Below are 24,206 nucleotides of genomic sequence, written 5' to 3'. Positions count from 1 at the left end.
ATAATATTAATGACCAGTGCGACCCCAGTTTTTATCTAAGGCCTCACATTATGATCTTTGGTGATTCAGAATGTGCATACGAGAATAAGAACATTCCTGTAATCTTCTTGTCAATTGGAAAGGAGTTTTGATGTCATAACCTTCTTGAATTAAGTTAGATTTTTTTGAATTACATTTAACATATTTGGAGTCCATTGTATTACAAGTGCAATTGTTTACGCGTTATTGTAGGACTATATGTAACTTTTCTAGGAGATGTGACTAATGTGAAAACTGGGGAAATGTTGTAACTTCTAGGCTATGCCTTCAGCACTGTCGTCATCATGTCTGCTGTCCTCTTTGCCATGGCCTCTTACTTCCAAATCATAGCTACCATACTGACGATGTCGTCAGATGCTGCTCACAGGAAGACTTTTTCCACCTGTGCCTCACACCTCTCAGTGGTCACCATCTATTTTGGGATCCTCATTTTCATGTGTGTCCACCCTGCAGTGAAGTATGAGTCAAACACAGGGGTAAGCAACCTATGGCACAGGTGCTGAAGGCGGCACACAAGCTGATTTTCAGTGGCACTCACACTACCTGAGTTCTGGTCACCAGTTGGGGGGGCTCTGCATTTTAATTTTAAATGAAGCTTCTTAAACATTTTAGAAACTTTATTTACTTTACATACAACAATAATTTAGTTATATATTATAGACTTACAGAAAGAGAACTTCTAAAATGTTAAAATGTATTACTGGCACACGAAACCTTAAATTAGAGTGAGTAAATGAAGACTCGGCACACCACTTCTGAAAGGTTGCCCACCCCTGGTCTAACATCAATAAAGTGGTATGAGTCTTCTACTCGGTGATAATGCCACTGCTGAATCTGATCATATACACACTGAGGAATATGTATGTGAAAAAGGCCCTGAGAAAAACATTCTTGAGGAACAAGGGTTAGGTTTCAGACTACCTAACCTTGCTTCCTCATCGCTTCTCTCAATGTCCTGTTTCTCTCCATTCCACCACTTATTCCTATCATCCTATACATCTTCCCCTCCATGACGCCTTCCACTGATGTAACAGAGAGACATAAGACATTTTCAAACATATCCAGTGATTTTCAGTACCTCAATTTTGGGGTGCTCTTCTTGAGACACCTTAAAAGAGCCTGGTATTCAGAGGATTGATGATAAGTTGGGCACCCCAAAATCGAAGGCATCTGAAACTAGTTAGAGAATGTAGGGCATAGTATCTTATAGAGGAATGACAACTCTGCTATAGTTAAGGTTGACAGTTAACTGCTTTAACACATGATTTTTCTAAGTGTTTTAAATCTATATGCTTAGTGGGATTGTCTTTAAAATTGCTGAACCTCAAAGAGTCCCAGTGTAGGGTTAGTGGTCAAAATGTGGGGTTGTTAGAGCAAGGGGTTCCTGAGATGACATGAGATTAATAAGACTGAGACTTTTCAGCTTGGAAAAGAGACAACCAAGGTGGGATATGATAGAGGTTTATAAAATCAAGACAGGTGTGGAGAAAGTAAGTAAGGAAGTGTTATTTACTCCTTCTCATAACACAAGAACTAGCGATCATCACATGAAATGAATAGGCATCAGGTATAAAACAAACAAAAAGAAGTATTCTTCACACAATGAACAGTCAACCTGTGGAACTCTTTGCCAGAGGATGTTGTGAAGGCCAAGACTATAACAGAATCCAGAAAAGAGCTAGATAAATTCATGAAGGATAGATCCATCAATGGCTATTAGCCAGGATGTGCTGGGATGGTGTCACTATCCTCTGTTCACCAGAAGCTGGGAATGGACAACAGAGGATGGATCACTTGATGATTGTCTGTTCTGTTCATTACCTCTGAAATATTGTTGGCCACTGTCGGAAGACAGAATACTGGGTTAGGTCGACCTTTGGTCTGACTCAGTATGGCTGTTCCTGTGTTTCTTATGAAATAAAAGTCCCTAAAAAGTCATGAGATGGAATATTTTTTCTTGATTCTTCCAATATTTGTTCCTACACCTGGTGATCAAATCTTTGATACACTAACTCTGTATATCCTGGTTTTAAGCTTAGCCACTTTCCATATTCTGGAAGGGCAAGAGGCAACCCTGAGAAACATTAAGTGTGTGTTAATTAAGTTTTTGGCATTTGGTAAATAAAACTGGAGAAAAAGAGCTATGAGTGAATAAATAGAGCCATAAACTAGGCTGGTGTAAAATGGTGTCACTGTATTGCAGTCCAGGGCCAGCCAGAGGATTCAGGGGGTCTAGGGCAAAGCAATTTCGGGGGCCCCTTCCATAAAAAAAATTACAATACTATATTCTCATGGAGGCCCCTGCGGGGCCCGGGCAAATTGCTCCACTTACTCCCCCCCACAGGCAGCCCTGGGAAAAATAAACCTTTCACATCTCAGCACAAACCCAGTTTTGAGAAAACTTCTTTACAAGGTATCACTGGTTCTCAGCATCAGCTAGTGCTAAAAGGCACTAAAGATCATTAAAAGGGTTGGACAAATATTTTCTATCAAAACTTTTTTTGGATCAAAAACTAAGGGTTTTTAAAAAGCAGAAAAAAATCATGGACAATGTCTGCTTTCCTTCAAAATTTGTTGTGTTTTTTTGATTGAAAAGCTGAAATTAGTCTGCCAAAACCTGAAGATGGTTTGGGGTTTCAGAAGTGTGTGGCCAAATATTTGTTGTTTGCTGTGTTTGATAGTTTAAAGAAACAATAAAAAATTCTGCTTAAAAAAAATCCAAAACTTTTGAACCACCTCAGCTTGTGACCAAATGCCTGAGCCCATCCAGTCAGAGATTTTTGCAGGTTTCTGATACTCTGCTGACTTCCTTGACTCATATCTGTCTCCATAACTTTGGGTTCATTTAGCTTAGAACATAAGAACAGCCATACTGGGTGGGTCAAACCAAAGATCCATCCAGCCCAGTATCCTGTCTACCGACAGTAGCCAAAGCCAAGTGCCCCAGAGAGAGTGAACCTAACAGGTAAGAATCAAATGATCTGTCCCCTGCCATCCATCTCCACCCTCTGACAGAGGCTAGGGACACCATTCCTTACCCATCCTGGCTAATAGCCATTAATGGACTTAATCTCCATGCATTTATCTGTTTCCTAGAGAGTGGCTCCATGGGGTCCCTCACATACTGAAGACAGTTACTGTGGGTTTGTTTTTAGTATAGACAATGTACATACTCCACGAACTGAGCATTTGAGCTTGTTCCAGAATCTGGGATGAGCCTATGTTGTGAAAACTGACATGCTCAAAATAGCACACGCATGTGAATGGACATAGGGTGCTAAAACTAAATTAACCCAGGGGTTCTCAAACTGGAGATCAGGACCCCTCAGGGAGTCACAAGGTTATTACTGGGGGTCGCGAGCTGTCAGCCTCCACCTCAAACCCTGCTTTGCCTCCAGAATTTATAATAGTGTCAAATATATAAAAAAGTGTTTTCAATTTATAAGGGGGGGGTCACACTCAGAGATTTTCTATGTGAAAGGGGTCACCAGGACAAAAGTTTGAGAACCATTGAATTAACCCCTCTGAAGCCTTAGGGAATGCAGGGAAGGGAGGGGAGCTCTCCCTTGGTAGGGTTGGGAAGGAGGTAGGTGGTGTAGGATATTGCTCTTCTCATGTGATCCCTCCCCCAGTAGCTAATTTTAAATGAAGCTACCCTTCCCTGACATGAATCTTGCTATGGCACTGAAATTAAATATAGACTATAATTTGGTATTTGAGAAGCAAAAAAGATGGTAGCCCTAATGGAAATGCTAACAGCTTGGCTCTTCTGCAAGCCTCAAACTGCTGAATGAGCTTTAGGGTAGGAAAGGCTGTGCATCCCAAATAGCCTGGCCCTGCCCCCTATGTGACCTCCACCCACTTCTTGCCCTTCAACTGCCTGCCCCCCTCAGAATCCCCAATCCATCCTGCTCCTTGCCCCCTCACCGTCCCCCAGAGACCCCCCCACAACCACCATCCGGGACCCCACCCCTGCTCCCTGTCCCCTGACTGCCGCGACCCCTATCCACCCCCCCTCTGAGTCCTGACAGATCCCCAGAACGCCCACGATCCAACCCCTCTGTTCTCTGTCCCCTGACTGCCACCCCAACCTCTGCCCTCTCCCTGTCCCCTGACTGTCCCTGAGACTCCTTGCCCTTTATCCAACCCTCCTAGCCCCGGCCTCTTACCCCCAGCTCCCCCCTCACACAGAGCCTCAAGGTGTCCTAACCAGGAGCGTCCCTGAACAGCGGTGCAGCACTAACCCTAACTCTAACCAATTGGAGCTCTCAGCCCCACCCCCTTACCACACGGCTCTGAGCAGGGCAGAGCTCAGGCCCCGCCGGAGCCATGGTGCACCGCTGTTCATGGATGCTCCTGGACATGATGTGCTGAGTGAGGCTCCAGGAGAGGAGCGGAGGCAGGGTCGAGCAGGGACCGAGGCGGGAACCTCACCCATTCTCTTGGGAGCCCTTGCAGAACCCGGACCCTGGGGCAAATTGCCCCACTTGTTCCCCCCCCCAGGTGGCCCTGGGTTTTACTCATCCCTTCGTAGTATGTTGGGGAAATGAGGTCAGCAATGACTCAGCAGATGACTTAATAGGTGACTAATGTCCATTAAGTTTGACTCCAATGCCTCACTTTACATTTCGGAAGCTTTGTGCTGAAGAAACTGGTGAAGTTGAGTTATTCATTTGGAGGCATTTTGTTGTTTCTTCCCCTGCCTCCACATGTATATAATTTAATATAAACACTGATTTCTGTCTGTGTGACAAGAAACAGGGGAGAGGTGAAGGGAAAGGAAAGCAGTCTAACATCTATGCCCCCATTTCCTATTTCTTATTTCCCCAAAATTCCTGTCTCGGACCATAGCACAATCTCACTTCTCACCCCTCCCATGGGGTACAAAATGGGTGGGACTGTAGGTGTTCATTTCAGGTATATTTGGTCCTGCTAAGAAGGAGGAGGTGGGAATGGGGACACAGGCAAGGCTCTGTGGTTTCAGAGCTGGGAACAGAACACTGGGAAACAGACTCTGCCGAGGTGTAGAGCTATGGATATGCTTGCTTGGAACTAACCCCAATAAACATTGCATTGCCTGCACTTCAGACTTCTGGTCTTCTGCCTTCTGTCTGCGTGACAAGAACCAGAGGAGGGGTGAAGGGAAAGCTCTCTAACATTCCTATCTTCCCTCAGTTCATAAATCATACTGGGGCTTAGGTGTCTGGCCACACGAAGTGAGTCAGAGGTGGACATGCTCAGACCAAACAAAATTAATTAATTTATTACTGAAATAATTTAACAATCAGAAAGTTTACAAGGTGTTTTCAGTACAAAGTACATGAGATATATGCTACTAAACTTTCACAGCAATGTCTCATGAGTCTAGAATGATCTCACAAGATCAGAGTCATGGATGGAATGGTGCCTCTCTTGTGGATGTGGTGGCTGGGAATATTTTAAGCACTTAGATTGGGTGAGTGGGATTATTGTAATAAATCAATGTCTTTGGCGAGTGGGAATGGCCAGGTACACTGCCATAATGGATGGGAATGTCTTTGGTTGGTATCTATGCTAAATGGGAATGCACCAGACTTGGAGCTGAGGTAACTGAAGAAAAAGTCAAGTTCCCTGCATCCCTACTATGGATCCTGGTGCTCAATCAACTGCCAGATAATTTAGGAAGACTTTTTTTTATGGCAACACATTGTTACATTCACAGAAAGAACTGGCTCCCTCTTCATGGCTATTTCCTACTCCTTCCCATGGCTTTCTTGAAGGCAGCTTGCACATCCTTTTTCCTGAGGCTGTAGATCATTGGGTTCAGCATGGGTGTGACTGTGGTGTAAAACACAGAGACCACTTTCCCAGTGTCCATGGAGTAGCTGGAGGAGGGGTGGAGGTAGGTGAAGAAACCTGGGCCATAAAACAGCAGGACAGTGAGGAGGTGGGAAGCACAAGTTAAGAAGGTTTTGCATCTGCCCTGGGTTGAGCGGATTTTCATGATGGTGGATAGTATGTAAGCATATGATGTGGAAATCAACAGGAAGCAACTTCCACCTACTACTCCACTGAGCAGAAAAATCAACACCTCATTAAAATAGGTGTCCATGCAGGCCAATTTGATCAAAGGAGGGATCTCACAGAAGAAATGGTTGATTTCATTTGGACCACAGAAAGGTAGCCTGGCTATGAAGCACATATGTAACATTGAGTAGACAAAACCACCTATCCATATAGCAATGGCAGAGCACATACAAGTCCTGTGGTTCATGATGAGTGCATAGAGCAAAGGCTGGCATATTACCATGTAGCAGTCATAAGCCATCAGGGCAAGAAAAAAAGATTCAGATCCAGCAAAGGAGATGAGAAAATACAGCTGGGCCATGCAACTGGAGAAGGAAAGAGATTTAATCTCGGCAACCAATGTCACTAGCATATTGGGGAGAGTGACGGAAGAGTATGAGATGTCTAAGAGAGACAAGTTGACCAGAAAAAAGTACATAGGAGTATGGAGAGTGGTATCCGTCCACATAGCCAAGCAAATGGAGAGGTTGTCATCCAAGGTCAGCAGGTAGATAATCAGGAAGCACATAAAGAGTAACTGCTGTATTTCTGGGAAGCTCGAGAGGCCCAGGAGTCTGAATTCTGTCACAGTGCTTTGATTGTCCATGTTTATCATTTTACCTGCATGCAGGAACAAATAAGGTGAATATACTCAGTTGAAAACAACATGTGGATAATACAGGATGGTGGAGTGGAGAGAAGGTATATGTATGCTAAACATAGGCTCCACCATGTCTTCGTTTTCAGACCACATTCTGTAGTTCAGGGAACATTTCTGTCTATCAAGCTCTTTCGAACATAAGTAAGCCTTAAGCACTAATGTTTATTATTAATTATTATTCTTATTACTTCTAGATATATTCCCATGTAACAACCTAAATAATAACACTTGATGCTCAATATTTCTTCTGGCTGCACAGTCCTAATTTACATCAATCCATCATGGAAATTCAGCATCTATCCAAAGTTTATATTCTATGTTTCAGTTTTTTTCCATCTTAATGACAGATTCTTTTAAAATAAAGGTTTAAAGCTTCTGTTGAAATGGTAACTTCTTATCAGGGCTGGTTGAAATTTTTCTGCCCAAAAAAATGTACAAGCACATGCTGGAATCCATCTTGATTCAGGAGAGAAAGTGCATGCCTAAAGTTAAACAAATGTTTAGGTGTTTTCCTCAGTATGGATGGATGAATTCCTGATTCCCCTGGCAACCTGGGCAGCAGTGACCCTGAGATGGTTGAGTTCAGGATCCTCACAAAAGGAAGAAAGGAGAGTAGCAAAATACAGACTCTGGATTTCAGAAAAGCAGACTTTGACTCCCTTAGGGAACTGTTGGGCAGGATCCCCTGGGTGGCTAATATAAGGGGGAAAGGAGTCCAGGAAAGCTGGCTGTATTTTAAAGAAGCCTCATTGAAGGTGCAGGAGCAATATGACAGATGTTTTCAAAAAAGATGAAGTACTCAGTGCTTTTTCTGCCTTGCTCTTCACAGACAAAGTCAGCTTAGACACTGTTGTCCTGGGCAACACAGGATGGAGAGAAAGTGAGCAGCCCTCAGTGGTGAAAGAACAGGTTAAGGACTATTTAGAAAAGCTGGACATATACAAGTTCATGGGTTCAGATCTAATGCATCTGAGAGTGCTGAGGGAATTGGCTGATGTGATTGCAGAGCCATTGCCCATTATCTTTGAAAACTAGTGGTGATCGGGGGAGGTCCTAGACAATTGGAAAAAGACAAATATCATGCCCATATTTAAAAAAAGGAAGAAAGAAAACTCAGGAAACTACAGCTTCACCTCAGTCCATGGACCAGATCCTCATGGAAACCATTCTGAAGCACTTGGAGGAGAGGAAGATGATCAGGAACAGTCAACATGGATTCACCAAGAGCAAGTCATTCCTGACCAACCTGATTGCCTTCTATGATGAGATAACTGGCTCTGTGGATATGGGGAAAGAAGTGGACGTGATGTATTTTGACTTTAGCAAAGCTTTCGATACAGTCTCCTACAATATTCTTGCCAGCAAGTTAAAAAAGAATGGATTGGATGAATGGACTATGAAAGGCTCAACAAGTAGTAATGAATGGCTTGATATCTAGTTGGCAGCTGGTATCAAGCGGAGTGCCCCAGAGGTTGGTCCTGGGGCCAGTTTTGTTCAACATCTTTATTATCTGGTTGATGGGATGGATTGCAGCCTCAGAAATTTCGCAGATGACACTAAGCTGGGTGAAGAGGTAGATACGCTGGAGGGTAGGGATAGGGTCCAGAGTGACATAGACAAATTGGAGGATTGGGCCAAAAGAAATCGGATAAGGTTCAAAGAGGACAAGTGCAGACTCCTGCACTTAGAATGGAAGAATCCCATGCACTGCTACAGACTGGGGACTGACTGACTAAGCAGCAGTTCTGAAGAAAAGGACTTGGGGTGTGCCCTTTTTGCCAAGAAGGCTAACGGCATATTGGGCTGCATTAGTAGGATCATTGCCAGCAGATCGAGGGAAGTAATTATGCCCCTCTCTTCGGCAGAGGTGAGGCCACGTCTGGAACATTGCATCCAGTTTTGGGCCCCCCACTTCAGAAAGGATGTGGACAAATTGGAGAGAGTTCACCAGAGGGCAACAAAAATGATTAGGGGGTTGGGACACATAACTTACGACGAAAGGCTGAGGGAACCAAGCTTGTTTAGTCTGCAGAAGAGAAGAGTGAGAGAGGATTTGATATCAGCCTTCAAATATCTGAAGGGGGATTCCAAAGTGGATGCAGCTCAGCTGTTCTCAGTGGTGGCAGATGACAGACACAGAACAATGGTCTCAAGCTGCAGTAGGAGAGGTCAGGTTGGATGTTAGGAAACACTATTTCACTAGGAGGGTGGTGAAGCATTGTTATGGGTTACCTAGGGATGTGATGGAATCTCCATCCTTTGAGGTTTTTAAGGCCCATCTTGACAAAACCCTGGCTGGGATGATTTAGTTGGTGTTGGTGCTGCTTTGAGCAGGGGGTTCAACCTGATGACCCCCTGAGGTCTCTTCCAACTCTAATCTTCTATGATTCCTTTAGTTCCCTTTGAAAATTTCTCAGCATTGGTACCTCACTTTGCCATCTGTACAATGGGATCTACCATTTCACACCTTGCAGAAATAAATCTAAACATTAATTGAAATTCTAAAGCAAAACTTGTTTTGTCTTTAAAATTCAAATTTTTAAAAATATTTTTCATATGAAGGTGGAACAATTTTAATCTTTGCCTATGTGAAAATTGTTTCTATCTTACTTTTGAGAAAGAGAGATTTATTTCCTCTTTGTTCTTTTAAAAATGTTTTTAAAATCCTTTCACACGCACAGAATATTTTTAATTACACTGAAAATGTAAAAAATGGAAAATCACACCATAAAGACAAAGAAATGAATTAACAAAAATCTTTTAAATTATTCATTTCCTCACAATGTTTTCTAATTTTTGATAAGCTCTAATTAATTCATAAAATATTTTAAATATGTTCAGATAAATCAATGGGAAAATCAAACAGATTTTTCAGAGTTTGTAAAGCAAAGCACCTAACGTCTTTGCATGACTGGGTTCTTAAATACATATTCTCTGCAAAATTATGAACTGCACTTGTACTTCTTCAAATCTATTATTTTTCATCCCACGTTGTACTTTTTTTGTCAATGAAACTATAAATGAAATATTAATTACTGTCTGTTCTTTTCACAGAGAAAGGATAGACACTGTTCTGCACTTAGGTGTTTTCATGCTGGGTGTCACATATTCCGATATTAAACAAGTTATTTCTTTCTGACATGCACTTACCTACATGCTCCAGTCACCATGCACTTTCCATGAGGCAGCAGATCTCCAGAAGAAAACAGACCTTGAAAAATTCAGTTTCTGAAAACCTTCTGCTGGTTGTCCATTCACCCAAGTCTTGGAGATGTTCTAATTGGTCTCCTCACCTTTCTGATGATACAGATTGCTGCAGGATACTTGTTCTGCTTAATCTGCAAAAAGTTGATCCAAGGAGTATTTATAAATTATAGACCCACAGACGTAAGTGATGATTAAGACCCCCTTGAGTGTCTTGCCTGTTCTCTTGACTCAGTAGAAGGATTGTTTCCTACAGAATCCTCATGTGCTTTCTCCTATCTAATTATAAATGGCAACAATCTTGATCATGTAACTTTCTAAGGTTTCCCAGTGGGCCTTGTGAAAAAGTTAGTGGTATTTCACCATCAAGGCTTTGAGCTTTCTTTTCATTGAAGTCTACAGCATATCTTCCAGTGCTTTGAACCTGAGAAGGAACACACCTGGGGTTGTGGTTAAAGTACTGGAGTGAAGCTCTGAAAACCTTACCTCAAATTCTATCCATCTGAAGCAGATCCTCTTTGTGTCTTTGAACAAGTCATTCAGGCAGATTTGTAAAGGTATCTAGGCACCTAGTGGGATTTCAAAAGTAACTAGGTACCAAACACCCATTGGAACCAATGAATTTTAGGCACCCGGATGCTATTGAAAATCCCTCCAAGTACCCAAATACCTTCTATGACTTGGTTTACTCTTCTTTAAAATGGAGACAATCATCTTTCCTTTCTTTCTTATTTATTTGGACTGGTATTTTTTAAGGACCCTAAGGGAGTTAAGCACTCAGCTCTTTTTACAGTTATATGCTCTATCTTAACCACAAGTAATAAGCTCAGTGAAGGAATTTCTTGGTGAAAATCTCTAGTTTGTGCTTTGAAGATGGTCAGAAGCAGATGATTTAATGATTCCTTCTGACCTCAAAATGTATGCATCCACAAAATCTAATTTATTTTCAATAGCAGCTGGGCACTTAACTGCCCTAAGCGTCTTTGATAAATCTTAGATTAGAAGGTTTTTGGAGTATATAAAATATGTATATACAATGACTAGGAGAATGGACTCCTGACCTCATTTGGGACTTTTAAGTGTATATAATAAAGAATAAATGTTTCTTTCACTAGATGTTTATTTCTCTGTCAGCAGATCTATATCTGTGCCAACAGATGGTGGCTACATTCTTTTTGCTATCTGGGGAAATTTCCTTAGGCTAAAGTTTCCAGACATGAAGATCTACAGTTAAGCATCCAGGTGCTTAAGTGACTCACAATGTGATTCAGTCACCTAAATCCTTGTTTTAGCATTCACTGCAACTCAAAAGTGTGGCCAAAAGCTTGGTGCCTATGTCTTCAGGGTCAAATTTCCCTAGGCATCTCTATTTCTGCCACTGGGTATGGACAGTCCTGGCTCACTCTAGCTGTTCCACTGTGCGCTAAATAAATGAAGAGTCACTGGCCCAGAAAGAAACTGTCAATATGGATGATTTCATAGCTTGGTGGTTTGGGCCTTCATCTCTGAGATGGGAGACCTGGAGTCTAGTCTAGTTTTTCTGCTTCAGTGACAGTGGAGCAGCTTCAACAGCAGAGACTGAGGGAGGTCTACATTAGAATATTACACAGGTCAGTGGTTTGGCCACACTTCCAAGAGTTGGGACACCCCTGTATAAATACTTTCTCTGCTCAGGCATAGGGGGACTGTGACACTCTGCCCCAAAGCAACACCCTGGCACCCCCACATTCACCATTGTCATATAATTATGATATGTTTTGTACAAAAGATGCCTTCTGAGATATAATTCTAAAAGTCTTGATCTGTTGAACATAAATATCCTGTTGGATTGTATGTGCTGTCATTGTACATGAAGTTATGAAGTTTTGTGTGTTACCGAAAGATGTTGTGAAGTTGGAAACACCCACCACTAGCCTTTCAGATACAACTGTACTAATGGACCAGCAACAAAGACAATGGACCATGGAAGAGCTTATCCTCACCTGTGGATGCTTTAGTCATCTTATTGACAATCCCTGCCATGACTCATTGGTAGCAGGCAAGGGCATGTGACGAGATCATATGATGCTGAACTCCATTTTGGTATCTATATTTTTCCATAAACTAGGCTGGGAAATTGGCTTGAAACCAAGGGATTTCTTCCATATGGAATAAACTATAAGGGGATGAAGTGACATTGCCACAGCAGCCCACTCCCCACACAAGAGAACACTTGGAAACACCTGAGGAAAGAAGACTGGACTTGGGGAAGTACTGGTGCAAGGCTAAAGGGTTTTTCTAGCCTGCGTATGTAAGCTTGATGGACTGTTGTCCTATCTAACAGGGCGAGACATTGCTTGATTCACATCATCATTTTTGCATGCACTTGTGGGATCATAGATCTGGATGAATTTCAGGGTGCTGTTTCGGTTCAATCAGAGGTAGAGCACCCCGATACATGATGACTTCAAATGGCATGAGGCGATTTTCAAAGACCATTCCTTGAAATCGATTACTTTCTGATCGATAGACGACGCATTATGCAGGATATTTCAGTAGTGCCATCATTCAATATTGGTAGAGAACGTCGCCTACTGAGAGCCAGACTCACGTTCATTGTGAAGGTGGAGAAAAAAATGCTGTGTATGGCGAACAGAAGGCACCAACCGGTAGCTTTCGATGAGGCAATCCTGAAGGAAAAGATTTCTAGGGAGGATGGAGTCTCCTGGATGACTGTAATGACAATTCTAATATGTATTCATTATCTACTGCCCTGTTTTCATTTGTTATGCTTATATTTTTGTTTCTGTTTTAACAGCAACTTTCACTGCCCCTCTGAGCCAAGATGAGGCTTTTGACCAATGTTTTCTTCTTTCAAAAATGGGAAATGGTGGCTTTTTTGGCAACTGAGTAAACCTTTTTTAACAACTCCTAGTTTTGATCCACTGGAGTGTGCAGCGCCCGCCCCCCGCCCCCCATCTGTAGCTCTGCTTTACCATGTTATATCCGAATGTGTGTTATATTGGGTCTCATTATATCGGGGTAGAGGTGTATATATTAAAAACAATAAAAGAACCCAAGCTTATGCTATAAGCTCATCAGAGATCACCCCGACTCCATCAGTGGCTCTGGCTGGAGCAATCCTTCCAAATCTCATCCAAGGGGTTTCCTTGTGGATTCAAGTTCATCACAGCTTCAGCTCAGAACAAGCTTCCAGGCATATGAAGCATCAGTAGACCCAGTCCTTCCAACCTTACCCTAAGAATTGGGGTCCTCAATGGACCATGGGTCCTGTCCATTTGCTGGATCAGGAAGAAGGCCCTGAGCCAGTTTAAAACCAGGCTAATTATCCAAAGATCCTATTTGTCTGCTGGTCCCTGGAGAATCCAATTTGAACTAGTGTATCTGAACCTCTCCGGGGATGGTGTCCAAGGGCTGAGAACAGAGGAATTACATGAGATCCTAGAAGAGCAACACACAATTCCACCACAGTATACACACTACTGTATTTTAATGCAATGGAAGATATTAAAGCTAAGTCAACAAGCGTTTGTCTTAATTCCATAGGTTTGTCTAGCACATTGCGAGATAGTGTTGGTCTGTCACAGCAACACAATGGCTGATGGCATCCAGTGATGGCCATTGCAAGGCCTGGCCCATTTGAGGGGATGACTGGAACAACTCACACATGCCTGGGATTTTCAAGGAGACAAAGGAAATTAGATGTCCAAATTCAGTATAATCTCTTATGATTCCTTGAAATTCCCAGCCAAAATTAGCACTGGCCGCTCTCAGTTCCCTTGAGCCCCTTGGAAAATCCAGTAGTCACAAAAGCAAGTGTTAAATAATGTCCTGATGCCATTGTGTAGATTGGCGGGACCACAACATGCTTACTTTTATTTTTCCTGGTGGGTGCTCCATCTCCACTCTGCTCCAAGACCCTCCCCCACTCCACCCCTTATCTTGAGGCCTTGCCCTTGATCCACCTCTTTCCACCCACCTCCCCAAGGACCCACCCTGTTTGTTCACTTGTGTTTTTGTTGTTATTCAGTTGTTTTTCTCACCACATGTTTTACTCAGACATCTGACACACACAGGGGAGGAAATCTGCCTCTGTTAAAGATTCACTGCTTCATGCCCCTTCTATTGAGTGACAGACCGATGCCAACACATTGCTGTATAACTCAAAAGTCTGACATAAACTTTGGAGAAAAGATCTCTGATTTACAGATTCAGCCACCCAACTCTTCAGATTTTGACCATCAGCATGAAGGTTTCTTAACGTAGGAGTAAAATATTACTTAAGAATGCATACAAGTCCTCTGATTTTGCATCTCAAATGTTGTTATTAATATTTGTATTACAGTAACAGTAAGAAACTCCAACTAACCGAAAGTTCCCAGCCGGTTGTATTATTAGTCCCATTTGAGAGATGGAACAATGAGACACAGAGAAATTAGATCAACTCTACCTCCCCACCCACTAGGCCACACTTCCCTCCCATGAGTCCAGATTTCTAGTCCCTCTTCCCAGCACTAAGCACTGTTATAGGACAGGCAATACTTATGTTTCAGGAAACATATCTCTTTGGGTCTGATTCCTCTTGACACTTTAATAATTCTTTTCTATTCTATTCAAGTTCTCCTTACGGAATGAGAGTCAGGACTCCTGGGTTCTACCCCCCGTCCCCACAGCTGTGGAGTGGGAGAAGAGCAGGATCTAATGGGTTAGAGGAAGGGGGCTGGGAGTCAGGACTCCTGGGTTCTATGCACAGCTATTGGGGAAGAGTGTAGTCTAGTGGGTTAGAGCAGGGGCCTGGGATTCAAGATGCCTCAGTTCTCCTCCTTGGGTCAATACCCTCTCATCTGATCAATGCAAAGATGTCTTGCTCCTCTATTAAGCATAATACAATCCAGCTTAAAAACCCTAGTGAATTGTAGGGTGTGTTATTGTTTGTGATCAGCATTTCTAAACTCAGTGCTGGTGTGCAAACCTTCGGGAGAGTCCATCCCTGCACGCTAATCTCACCCACATGAAATAGCTCAGCCAGCGCATCAGCCTCAGGAGAGAGAGAATTTGACTTGTGCTGTTTTGACGATCTTCTGCCTGCACATCAGTGGAAAGAGCCCATGGCTGCTTCTTCCATCAGGATATTACCAGATCCACTGGCATACAATGGGTTAAATCCCCTCCTCTCTTCACCCAGCCTGCTTACCTCTGGAGAAGCTAGGAGCAACTAGATTGCAGGGTAGAACCTCATACAAACACATCTATGTCTCGCCATACCCCTATTTCACACTCGCTCACTTTCTCTCCTTGTATCTCAGGCATGTGTTCCAAACATTGATCGTTCTCATGGCTCTTCTCTGAACCCCCTCCAATTTTCTCAACTTGTTGGCACCAGAAGTGGACACCATATTCCAGCAGCAGCTGCACCTGTGCCAAGTACACAGGTAAAATTTTTGTTATATATAGTTGATTTTCAGTGAGGGAGTTATTATTTTTTTAAAGTTGCTTGTGCTTCCCCTGTAAGCCAGGCTCTTATTTTATCATGACTGTGGGCTTCTGTTTCAGTTGTGAGCTTGTGGTCTTTTGGACATTTAGTAAAATATTCTTAAACAATACCCTGTGATCAGTCACATTTTTTTATGTTCATTCTTTCTCCCAGCTGATTTGACTTATGATTATTTTCAGCATTGTGCAACTGGCCTTTTTAACGCATGATAGATAGATAAATAGATAGATTAGATTGATCGATTGATCACTGGTCTGGATTTTATTCTGCTTGCACATTGTAAATTGGCCCTTTTAAAGCATGATAGATAGATATTGGGTACTGAAGCTGATTTAAACAACAGGTTACAAATCTTAGTTAATAGTTCTGCAACTTCACATTTGAGTTCTTTCAGAACTCTTGGGTGAATGCCATCTGGTCCCGGTGACTTGTTAATGTTGAATTTATCAATTAATTTCAAAACTTCCTCTAGTGACACTTCAATCTGTGACTGTTCCTCAGATTTTTCACCTACAAAAGCCTGGTCAGGTTTGGGAATCTCCCTAACATCCTCAGCCGTGAAGACTGAAGCAAGAAATCCGCTTATTTTCTCCGCAATGACTTTATCGTCTTTAAGCGCTCCTTTTGTATCTCGATCATCAAGGGGCCCCACTGGTTGTTTAGCAGGCTTCCTGCTTCTGATGGACTTAAAAAACATTTTGTTATTGCCTTTGGAGTTTTTGGCTAGCCGTTCTTCAAACTCCTCTCTGGCTTTTCTTATTACACTCTTGCATTTAATTTGGCAGTGTTTATGCTCCTTTCTATTTGCCTCACTAGGATTTGACATCCACTTTTTAAAGGAAGTCTTTTTATTTCTCACTGCTTCTTTTACATGATGGTTAAGCCCTGGTGGCTCTATTTTAGTTCTTTTACTGTGTTTCTTAATTTGGGGTATACATTAAAGTTGGGCCTCTATTATGGTATCTTTAAAAAGCGCTGATGCAGCTTGCAGGGATTTCACTTTAGTCACTGTACCTTTTAGCTTCTGTTTAACTAACCCTCTCATTTTTGCATAGTTCCCCCTTTTGAAATTAAATGCCACAGTGTTGGACCATTGAGATGTTCTTCCCACCACAGGAATGTTGTATGCTATTGTGTTATGGTCACTATTTGCAAGCAGTCCTGCTATAGTTACCTCTTGGACCAGCTCCTGCGCTCCACTCAGGATTAAATCTAGAGTTGTCTCTCCCCTTGTGGGTTCCAGTACCAGCAGCTCCATGAAGCAGTCATTTAAAGTTTTGAGAAATTTTATTTCTGCCTTCCTGAAGTGAAATGTTCCCGGTCAATATGGGGATAATTGAAATCCCCCACTATTATTGGGTTCTTAATTTCGATAGCCTCTCTAATTTCCCTTAGCATTTCATCGTCACTATTACTGTCCTGGTCAGGTGGTCAATAATAGAACCCTAATGTTATATTTTTATTAGAGCATGAAATTTCTATCTATAGAGATTCTATGGAACATGTGGATTCACTTAAGATTTTTACTTCATTTGAATCTACATTTTCTTTCACATATAGTGCCACTCCCCCCTCCGCCCCCGCCCAACCTGTTCTATCCTTCCGATATATTTTGTACCCCAGAATGATTGTGTCCCATTGGTTGCTCTCAATCTACCAGGTTTCTGTGATGCCTATTATATCAAAATCCTCCTTTATCACAAGGCACTCTAGTTCATCCATCTTATTATTTAGACCATAGCTTATGTTACTCCAATTGAAATCTTTAGTGATTACGCAGGGGTTTTTTTTTGCTACACATCATTGATAGTTGTTCATTATTGATAGCTGCAATGATAGCATTAAGGAGCTGTTCATCTATCAGTCAATCTATCTGTCAGTGTTGATGGCTATTTGCTCTTCTGCAACTTCAGGGTTGACTAAGCCCTGGTATTAATTAATGTAGGATTGTAAATGCTTTAATTACTAAAGCACTCATACCTGAAAAGCAAAATCTTTATCTGTATTGCAGAGTTCTGCAGTGGAAAGAAATTGCCATCTCAGCACCATGGATTCAGCAAATTTCACTCTGTAAGATACCAAATTTAGCTGTGTGTGTATATATATTTGTATTAAAAGGGTGAGGGTGAAGTTTAAATGCAGGAAGTAAGAAAAATAGTGTATGAATGACTGGATGGTTGCAGATGGATGGATGGATAGATATAGACGGATGAACGAATGGATATATGTAGATGGATGAACAGATAGATAACTGGGAAGATGTGGGTGGATGGATGGAAAGATGGAAGTATGCAGATGGATAGATGCATGAAGGATCTCTCTACCCATCAATCAATTCCTTTATCTAGCCTCTATCTCTCTAAGCACTATCTCTCTGTCTAAGCTCTGACATTCTGCCAGTGTTTAGTTCTCTTTGTCTCTAGGTTGTCACACCCCTGAGGTGTCTGGGGCTCTTACTAAAGGCTGTCTAGTTGGTTCCCTAGCAAAGGTCAGGGGAATTGTCTGTCCTGCCAGGCCCTGTAGACCTCATGACTGGGCCAACAGGGAGACCGGCCAACATCCAATAGCCAAGGCATTTTGCTCTTTTCTCTGTGCAGATCCAATGACCCACTGAGACCTAGCAACACAGGTGCAGTAGGTGAGATGGTCTTGCTGGGCCTCTCACAGGTCCTTAGCCTGGCTTTGGCCAGCTTTCTCCTCCTCTCCTACTCAGCCGTGCTGCTGGGGAACCTGTCCATTATCCTGACCATCCGCGCTGAGCCACGCCTGGCTGCTTCCCCCATGTACTACCTTCTAGGCAACCTCTCCCTGGTGGACCTGTGCTACACCTCAGTCACCACCCCCCGGATGGCCCTTGGACTGCTCTCTGGCCATGCCACCATCCCCTTGGGAGAGTGTCTGGGCCATCTCTTCTTCCTGCACTTCTTGGGCTGCACCAAGATATTCCTCCTCACCGCCATGGCCTACGACCGCTACGTAGCCATCTGCCAGCCTCTGCACTACACGACCATCATGGGCTACCGCACCTGCGCCGGGTTAGTGGCCGGCTCCTGGATGGGGGCCCTGGCCCACTTTTTGGTACAGACTCTACTGGCCGCCACATTGCCCTACTGTGGCCCCAACCGCATCGACCACTATTTCTGTGATGTGGCCCCACTGCTCGGCGTTGCCTGCACTGACACGTCCCTAATGGAGATCCTGGTGGTGTCCGACACCGGGGCCATTTCCCTGGGCTGCTTCCTGGTGTTGCTGGTCTCCTACGGGGTCATCTTGGCCACCTTGCGGCGCCGCTTTGCTGAGGGCAGGCGCAAGGCCCTGTCCACCTGCACGGCCCATCTGATGGTGGTGGCCATCTTTTTTGGACCCTGCATCTTCATCTACACTAGGCCCTTCTCCACCATCCCTGCTGACAAGGTGGTGTCGCTGCTGGCCACTGTGGTGATACCTGTGCTCAACCCACTGATCTACACCCTGAGGAACACAGAGATGAAGGGATCCATGAGGCAGCTGTGGGGCAAGCAGGTGAGAGCAGAGAAGTGACTCAAGGGCCTCTATGAGTGGCTTGCCACTTTGCTGTTGTTCTGCAGTTTAGTGCCTTGGCCTTAAAGCTTCATGCACCTGCTGGGGTAAAGCCAGCTCTGGGGTGGGGCAACCAGGTAAGAGCTGTGCAACAATGCTGCATAGGGTTGGCTCTCTCAGTGCTGGGATGCAGACAGCTGTGGGGCTGGGAAGCTGGTTGACAGCCACACAGCAACATCACTTGGAGATGGCTCACCGAAAGCTGAGATGCAGCTAACTCTGGGATGGGGCAGCTGGGTAACATCCACACAGCAACACCACTTGGGGATGGCTCACCCAAATCTGAGATGCAGCTAACTCTGGAGCAAAGCAGCTGGGTAACATCCCCACAGAACACCACATGGGGATGGCTCACTTGGGGTGGGGCAACTGGACAACAGTGACCACGTGGAAAGTGGCTACACAGCAATTTAAGATTGGAAATACAGATAGACTCAGGCCCATCTCCTCAGAGGCATGGAGGTGCCTAATTCCCATTGGTTTCAGTTAGGCACTTAAGTACTTTTGAGGATATGGCCTCAGTTACCAATTGGCACTCTGTAGAGCTTTGTGAATTAATAAATGATAACAAGAATTGTGTTTTCTGCATTTTCTCCTCCTGCTGCTAACCACAAAGAAAACAGACTTTAATGAGGACACTGGATCTAACTTAATGCCCCTCCAAAGCAATCATCAGATGGTCTCTGATGACTCCAGCACAGCTCCCTTTAGCACTCGAGGTGGCTCTGGAGTCAGTGCTCATTCTGAGGAGAGACCGCCCCTACTGAGCCCTCTGCCCTGCTCCCTGCAGCACAGCACCCCATAGATCCTGGCAGAGCTGCAATGCCCCATTACACTGCTAGGGGGCGCTGTGCTGCAGGAAGCAGGATGGGGGGTTAGTAGGGGGCACTCTGCCCATGCTGCCTCAATACCCCAGCATGGTGCTCGGGGTAGGGGGGAAAGGGGGTGCTGTGCTGCAGGGTGTGGGGTGGCAGGCTGGGATATAGAGCAATAACTGCCCAACCCAACAGAGACACCACTCTGGATCCCAGCACAGGGGCAGCAGGGGTCCAGGTACTATGTACATGACAGGGAGGAGCTGACCAACTGGCTAAATGGCCTGGAACTGGGACAAAACCTTGGTGATCCCAGGTGACCTCATTAAACAGAAGGTGTCCCTGAGTTTAGGACTGCTGGGTTCTACCCCTAGCTCTGGGACAGAAGTGCATCAGAGTGGGTTAGAGTGGCAGCATTCAGGACTCCTGGGTTCTATCCCTGGCTCTGGAAAGGGAGTAAGAACTAGTGGTTACAGCAGGGGTGGGAGGAAGGGGAGCCAGGACTCCTGGTTCTATCCCCAGGTCTGTGAGGGTAGTGGGGGCTGACAGGTCAGAGTGGGCAGGGCTGGGAGTCAGAACTCCTCCAAGGTTCTATTCCTGGGTCTTCCATTGACTCATTTAGTGACAATACCATTTCCCTGCTTGTGCCTCAGTTTCCCCACCTTTAAAACAGCTTTGGAAATACCCATCTTGCCCTAGGTAGAAGGTGCAGTGTTGTTGTAGATTTTCAAAGCTTTGGATGCCCCTTCAAATTAATGAAAATTGGATGAGTATATCTGTAAGTAGCTTTGAAGATTTTAGCTATGAATGTAGAATGATAGCATTACGCCAGCTGCCAGCATATGCATCCATAACAGGGACATCATCTGAGCTTGAGCTTGGGCCTGCAGCACCTTTCCATGATCCACTCCCACTTCAGCTAAAAGAGCTATTCCCTCAGGAAATAGTAATTGTAGGCTTTTATCCTCCATGTGCACCAGCCATTGGAAAGGGACAAGCTACACAGCTGGCTAAGGAGATAGATACACTCTCTGTAACCTGATTTGCAAGTGCAGATACTCTAGCCATGCTCAGTAATATGAGTGTGCAAATTTCCACACTCAGATGTGTGTGTTTGTATATATCCATTTATTAATCTTAAAAAGTATTGAAATAAACTATTTACAGTACGTCTTACTTTATACACTGGCATTTTTCAAATAAAGCCCTGCTAAAGGCTGTACAGAGATAAACAAGATAGGAGACTGGAAGGTGGGTGGAGGCAGGGATGAATACACATAAGTCATGAACATTTTTGCACCATTCCCATTAAATTGTTTTTAACTCGCCCCGTCCTGCCCAGCACCCTCGAACCAGCTCCCAACTCTTCCATCACGAAAAACCCCAAACACTGATGGGTCCTGAACAGAGCTGGGCAAAATAATTTTAGCAACTGGTAAATTCACTGAAAAATGCACTTTTTGGGGCACCAAAACTATACAGCTAGAGAAGAAGCCATGTCCTTTCTAAGTGGTAGGATACTCAGCTTCTTTTCTGGCTATTTTGTGAATGTTGTCTAAGTTCTGGAGGGTTAGTGGGGAGGGGCAGAAATTGTCCAAAACTATTCACCGATTTGTGTCAAATTCACATATCGTGCATTTTCCAGGAGGAGAAAGGCTATGAAGATAGGTGAGGGTCCCACAGCCTGAGTTAAAACATCTATACCAGGCGTGGGCAAACTTTTTTGAGCCAAGCACCACATCTGGGGAAATTGTATGCAGGGCCAGGGCAGGGAGTACAGGGTGTGGGAGGGGATGTGGTGTGCAGGAAGGAGCTCAGGGCAAGGGATTGGGGCACAGGAGGGGTGTAGGATGTATGAGGGGGCTCAGGGAAGGGGGTTGGGATGCAGGAGGGGTGCAGAGTGCAGGAAGGGGATCAGGGCAGGGGTGTGGACTGTGGGAGGTGGCTCAGGGCAGGGGTTGGGGTGCACAGGGATGCGGGATGTATGAGGGGGCTCAGGGCAGGGGGTTGGTGTGTAGAAGGGATGCAGGGTCTATGAGGGGGCTCAGGGAAGGGAGCTGGGGTGCAGGAAGGGTGCAAAGTACATGAGCGGTTCCGGCTCAGGCCCGGCACCATTTACCTAAGGCGGCTCCGGGGGGGGCCTCGGGGCCAGGGCAGGCTCCCTGCACGCCTGCCCTGTCCCTGGCCCCGCACCACTCCAGGCCTATGGAAACTGTGGGGGGCAGTGCCTGGAGGCAAGGGCGACACACGGGGAGCCCTCTGGCCCCCGCCCAGGGTCACTTCTGAGAGTGGTGCCAGGTCACTGGAGCTATGGGGGACAATCCCGCCAGCTCGATCCAAAGCACTAAGGGGCTGGATCCAGCCTGCAGGCCATAGTTTGCCCACCCCTGATACACAGTAATTTTATAGCCTTGCCCAAGTCAGTTCACATGGGCAAGCTATGGTGTTTTATTGCAGTGTATGTAAAATCATAGATTAGGGTTGGAAGAGACCTCAAGAGGTCATCTAGTCCAATCCCCTGCTCAAAGCAGGACCAACACCAACTACATCATCCCAGCCAGGGCTTTGTCAAGCCTGACCTTAAAAACCTCTAAGGATGGAGATTTCACCACCTCCCTAAGTAACCCATTCCAGTGCTTCTCCACACTCCTAATGAAATAGTGTTTCCTAATATCCAATCTAGATCTCCCCCACCACAACTTGAGACCATTACTGCTTGTTCTGTCATCTGCCACCAGTGAGAACAGCCGAGCTCCATCCTCTTTGGAACCCCTCTTCAGGTAGTTGAAGGCTGCTATCAAATCACATACCTAGAGAAAGCACCACATCCAAAAATCCCATAGACGAGGGTATGATAGGAGACCCAAATTTAAATCCTTTCTCCTCATTAGGCAGAGAGAGAAATTGAACTCAAGTCTCTCACATCAGTGACCTAACCACCCCCCTAACCCATATAAAGGCAGTAACCGATGTCCCCAACAGCTACTTTACATATCAGGCCCTTTAAAAACACCTGGAGACAACATGTTTCAGATTGAATTAAACATTTTGTTTAACCCAAACTAAAAAATTTTCAGTTTGCCAAAATTTCTTTTTGAATTTTCAAATCTGGTTCTACTTAAACTAAGTTTTGTTTGGTTTTAAAAAAATGTCCTGGCTCTCATATTTGGAACTGCCATTATTCACTCAGCTCATGTGAAACATTTGTACGGATACTTGTGGGGAAAAAAATTACTCTTTCCCCTTAACACCCACATCCTTCATAAGGAGAAACCAAAATAATAACTTCTGAAGCCATATGAAAAATGTTGTATTTATCTTCCTGAAGAATATGTTCCCCAGCTCTTCCCAAAAGCTTTCTTCTCCTTTGAGAGCCCTGGAGTCTTGAATCCATGTGAGAAATTTCACACACAACTCCAGGGAAATCTTTCCCACCATTTTCCAACAATGTACTGCAACTGGGTCCTAGCTGAAGGGAACCTGCAGAGTTGTGGAAACCGGCACAAGGAGCTGAATGCTGCATGAAAGGATGTGCATGGATCATCCTGAAAACCTTTTTCACAAATTCCCCTGTTCACCACCAGCAACTTAAATGCAACTGCCCAAACCTACTTTATGAAATAAACTCAAAGCATTAAGGGATCACGTATGACTCCATGATTCTAACCTTGTCCAAATCTTTCTCACCATTACTCCATGACCCTCCATCTCCCTCCTAAAAACAAACCAAAACCAATTAGGGCACTGAGCTAAAAATTTCCTCACTGCTCCCATTATTACATGTGACATTTTGCACCAACCCTCGTGAAAATCATTCCCACCATTTCCTTCCGCCACCAACCTTAGCACGACACCAAAAACACCGAGAGAGTCCAAAAGCCACATACATTTTTTCCTTTGCTCCAGATGTAACAAGAAAACTTTTTCACAAATCCTGCTGAAAAAGATATAATTTCCCACCCACTCACCTTCGAGACTCACTGAGAAGACACTGAAATACAAATGGTGAAATATATATATATATATATATATATATGGAGCTATACCTATCTCATAGAACTGGAAGGGACCCTGGAGGGTCATCGAGTCCAGCTCCCTGCCTTCACTAGCAGGACCAAGTACTGATTTTTGCCCCAGATCCCTAAGTGGCCCTCTCAAGAGTTGAACTCACAACCCTAGGTTTAGCAGGCCAATGCTCAAACCAAAATGTGCAAGTATCCCAGTGTCATATGACAAATTTTCCAGAAATCCTCATTAAAAATATGTCACCGTTCCCCCTGACACCTGCCTAAGAAGAAACCAAACACATTCATAAAACCGTATGATTTTTTTCACATGGGTCCCTATGCCAAGTGCAAAATTTTACACT

At 44.2% G+C, this 24,206-nt stretch overlaps 1 protein-coding gene across 1 annotated transcript; it reads left to right on the top strand.

Annotated features, from left to right (window-relative positions):
- The first annotated feature begins 18,086 nt into the window (after positions 1-18,086).
- Positions 18,087-19,827, top strand: LOC127031845 (olfactory receptor 1509-like). Its single transcript, XM_050918863.1, has 2 exons — positions 18,087-18,965; positions 19,699-19,827. Exons 1-2 carry the CDS (start codon positions 18,087-18,089, stop codon positions 19,825-19,827), a joined length of 1,008 nt encoding a protein of 335 aa, XP_050774820.1.
- Positions 19,828-24,206: the final 4,379 nt, after the last annotated feature.

This window comes from Gopherus flavomarginatus, chromosome 11 (assembly GCF_025201925.1).
Source record: "Gopherus flavomarginatus isolate rGopFla2 chromosome 11, rGopFla2.mat.asm, whole genome shotgun sequence".
Classification (NCBI taxonomy): Eukaryota; Metazoa; Chordata; order Testudines; family Testudinidae; genus Gopherus; species Gopherus flavomarginatus.
Note: the sequence above shows the minus strand (reverse complement) of the source record. Positions and strands in the feature narration are given on the sequence as shown.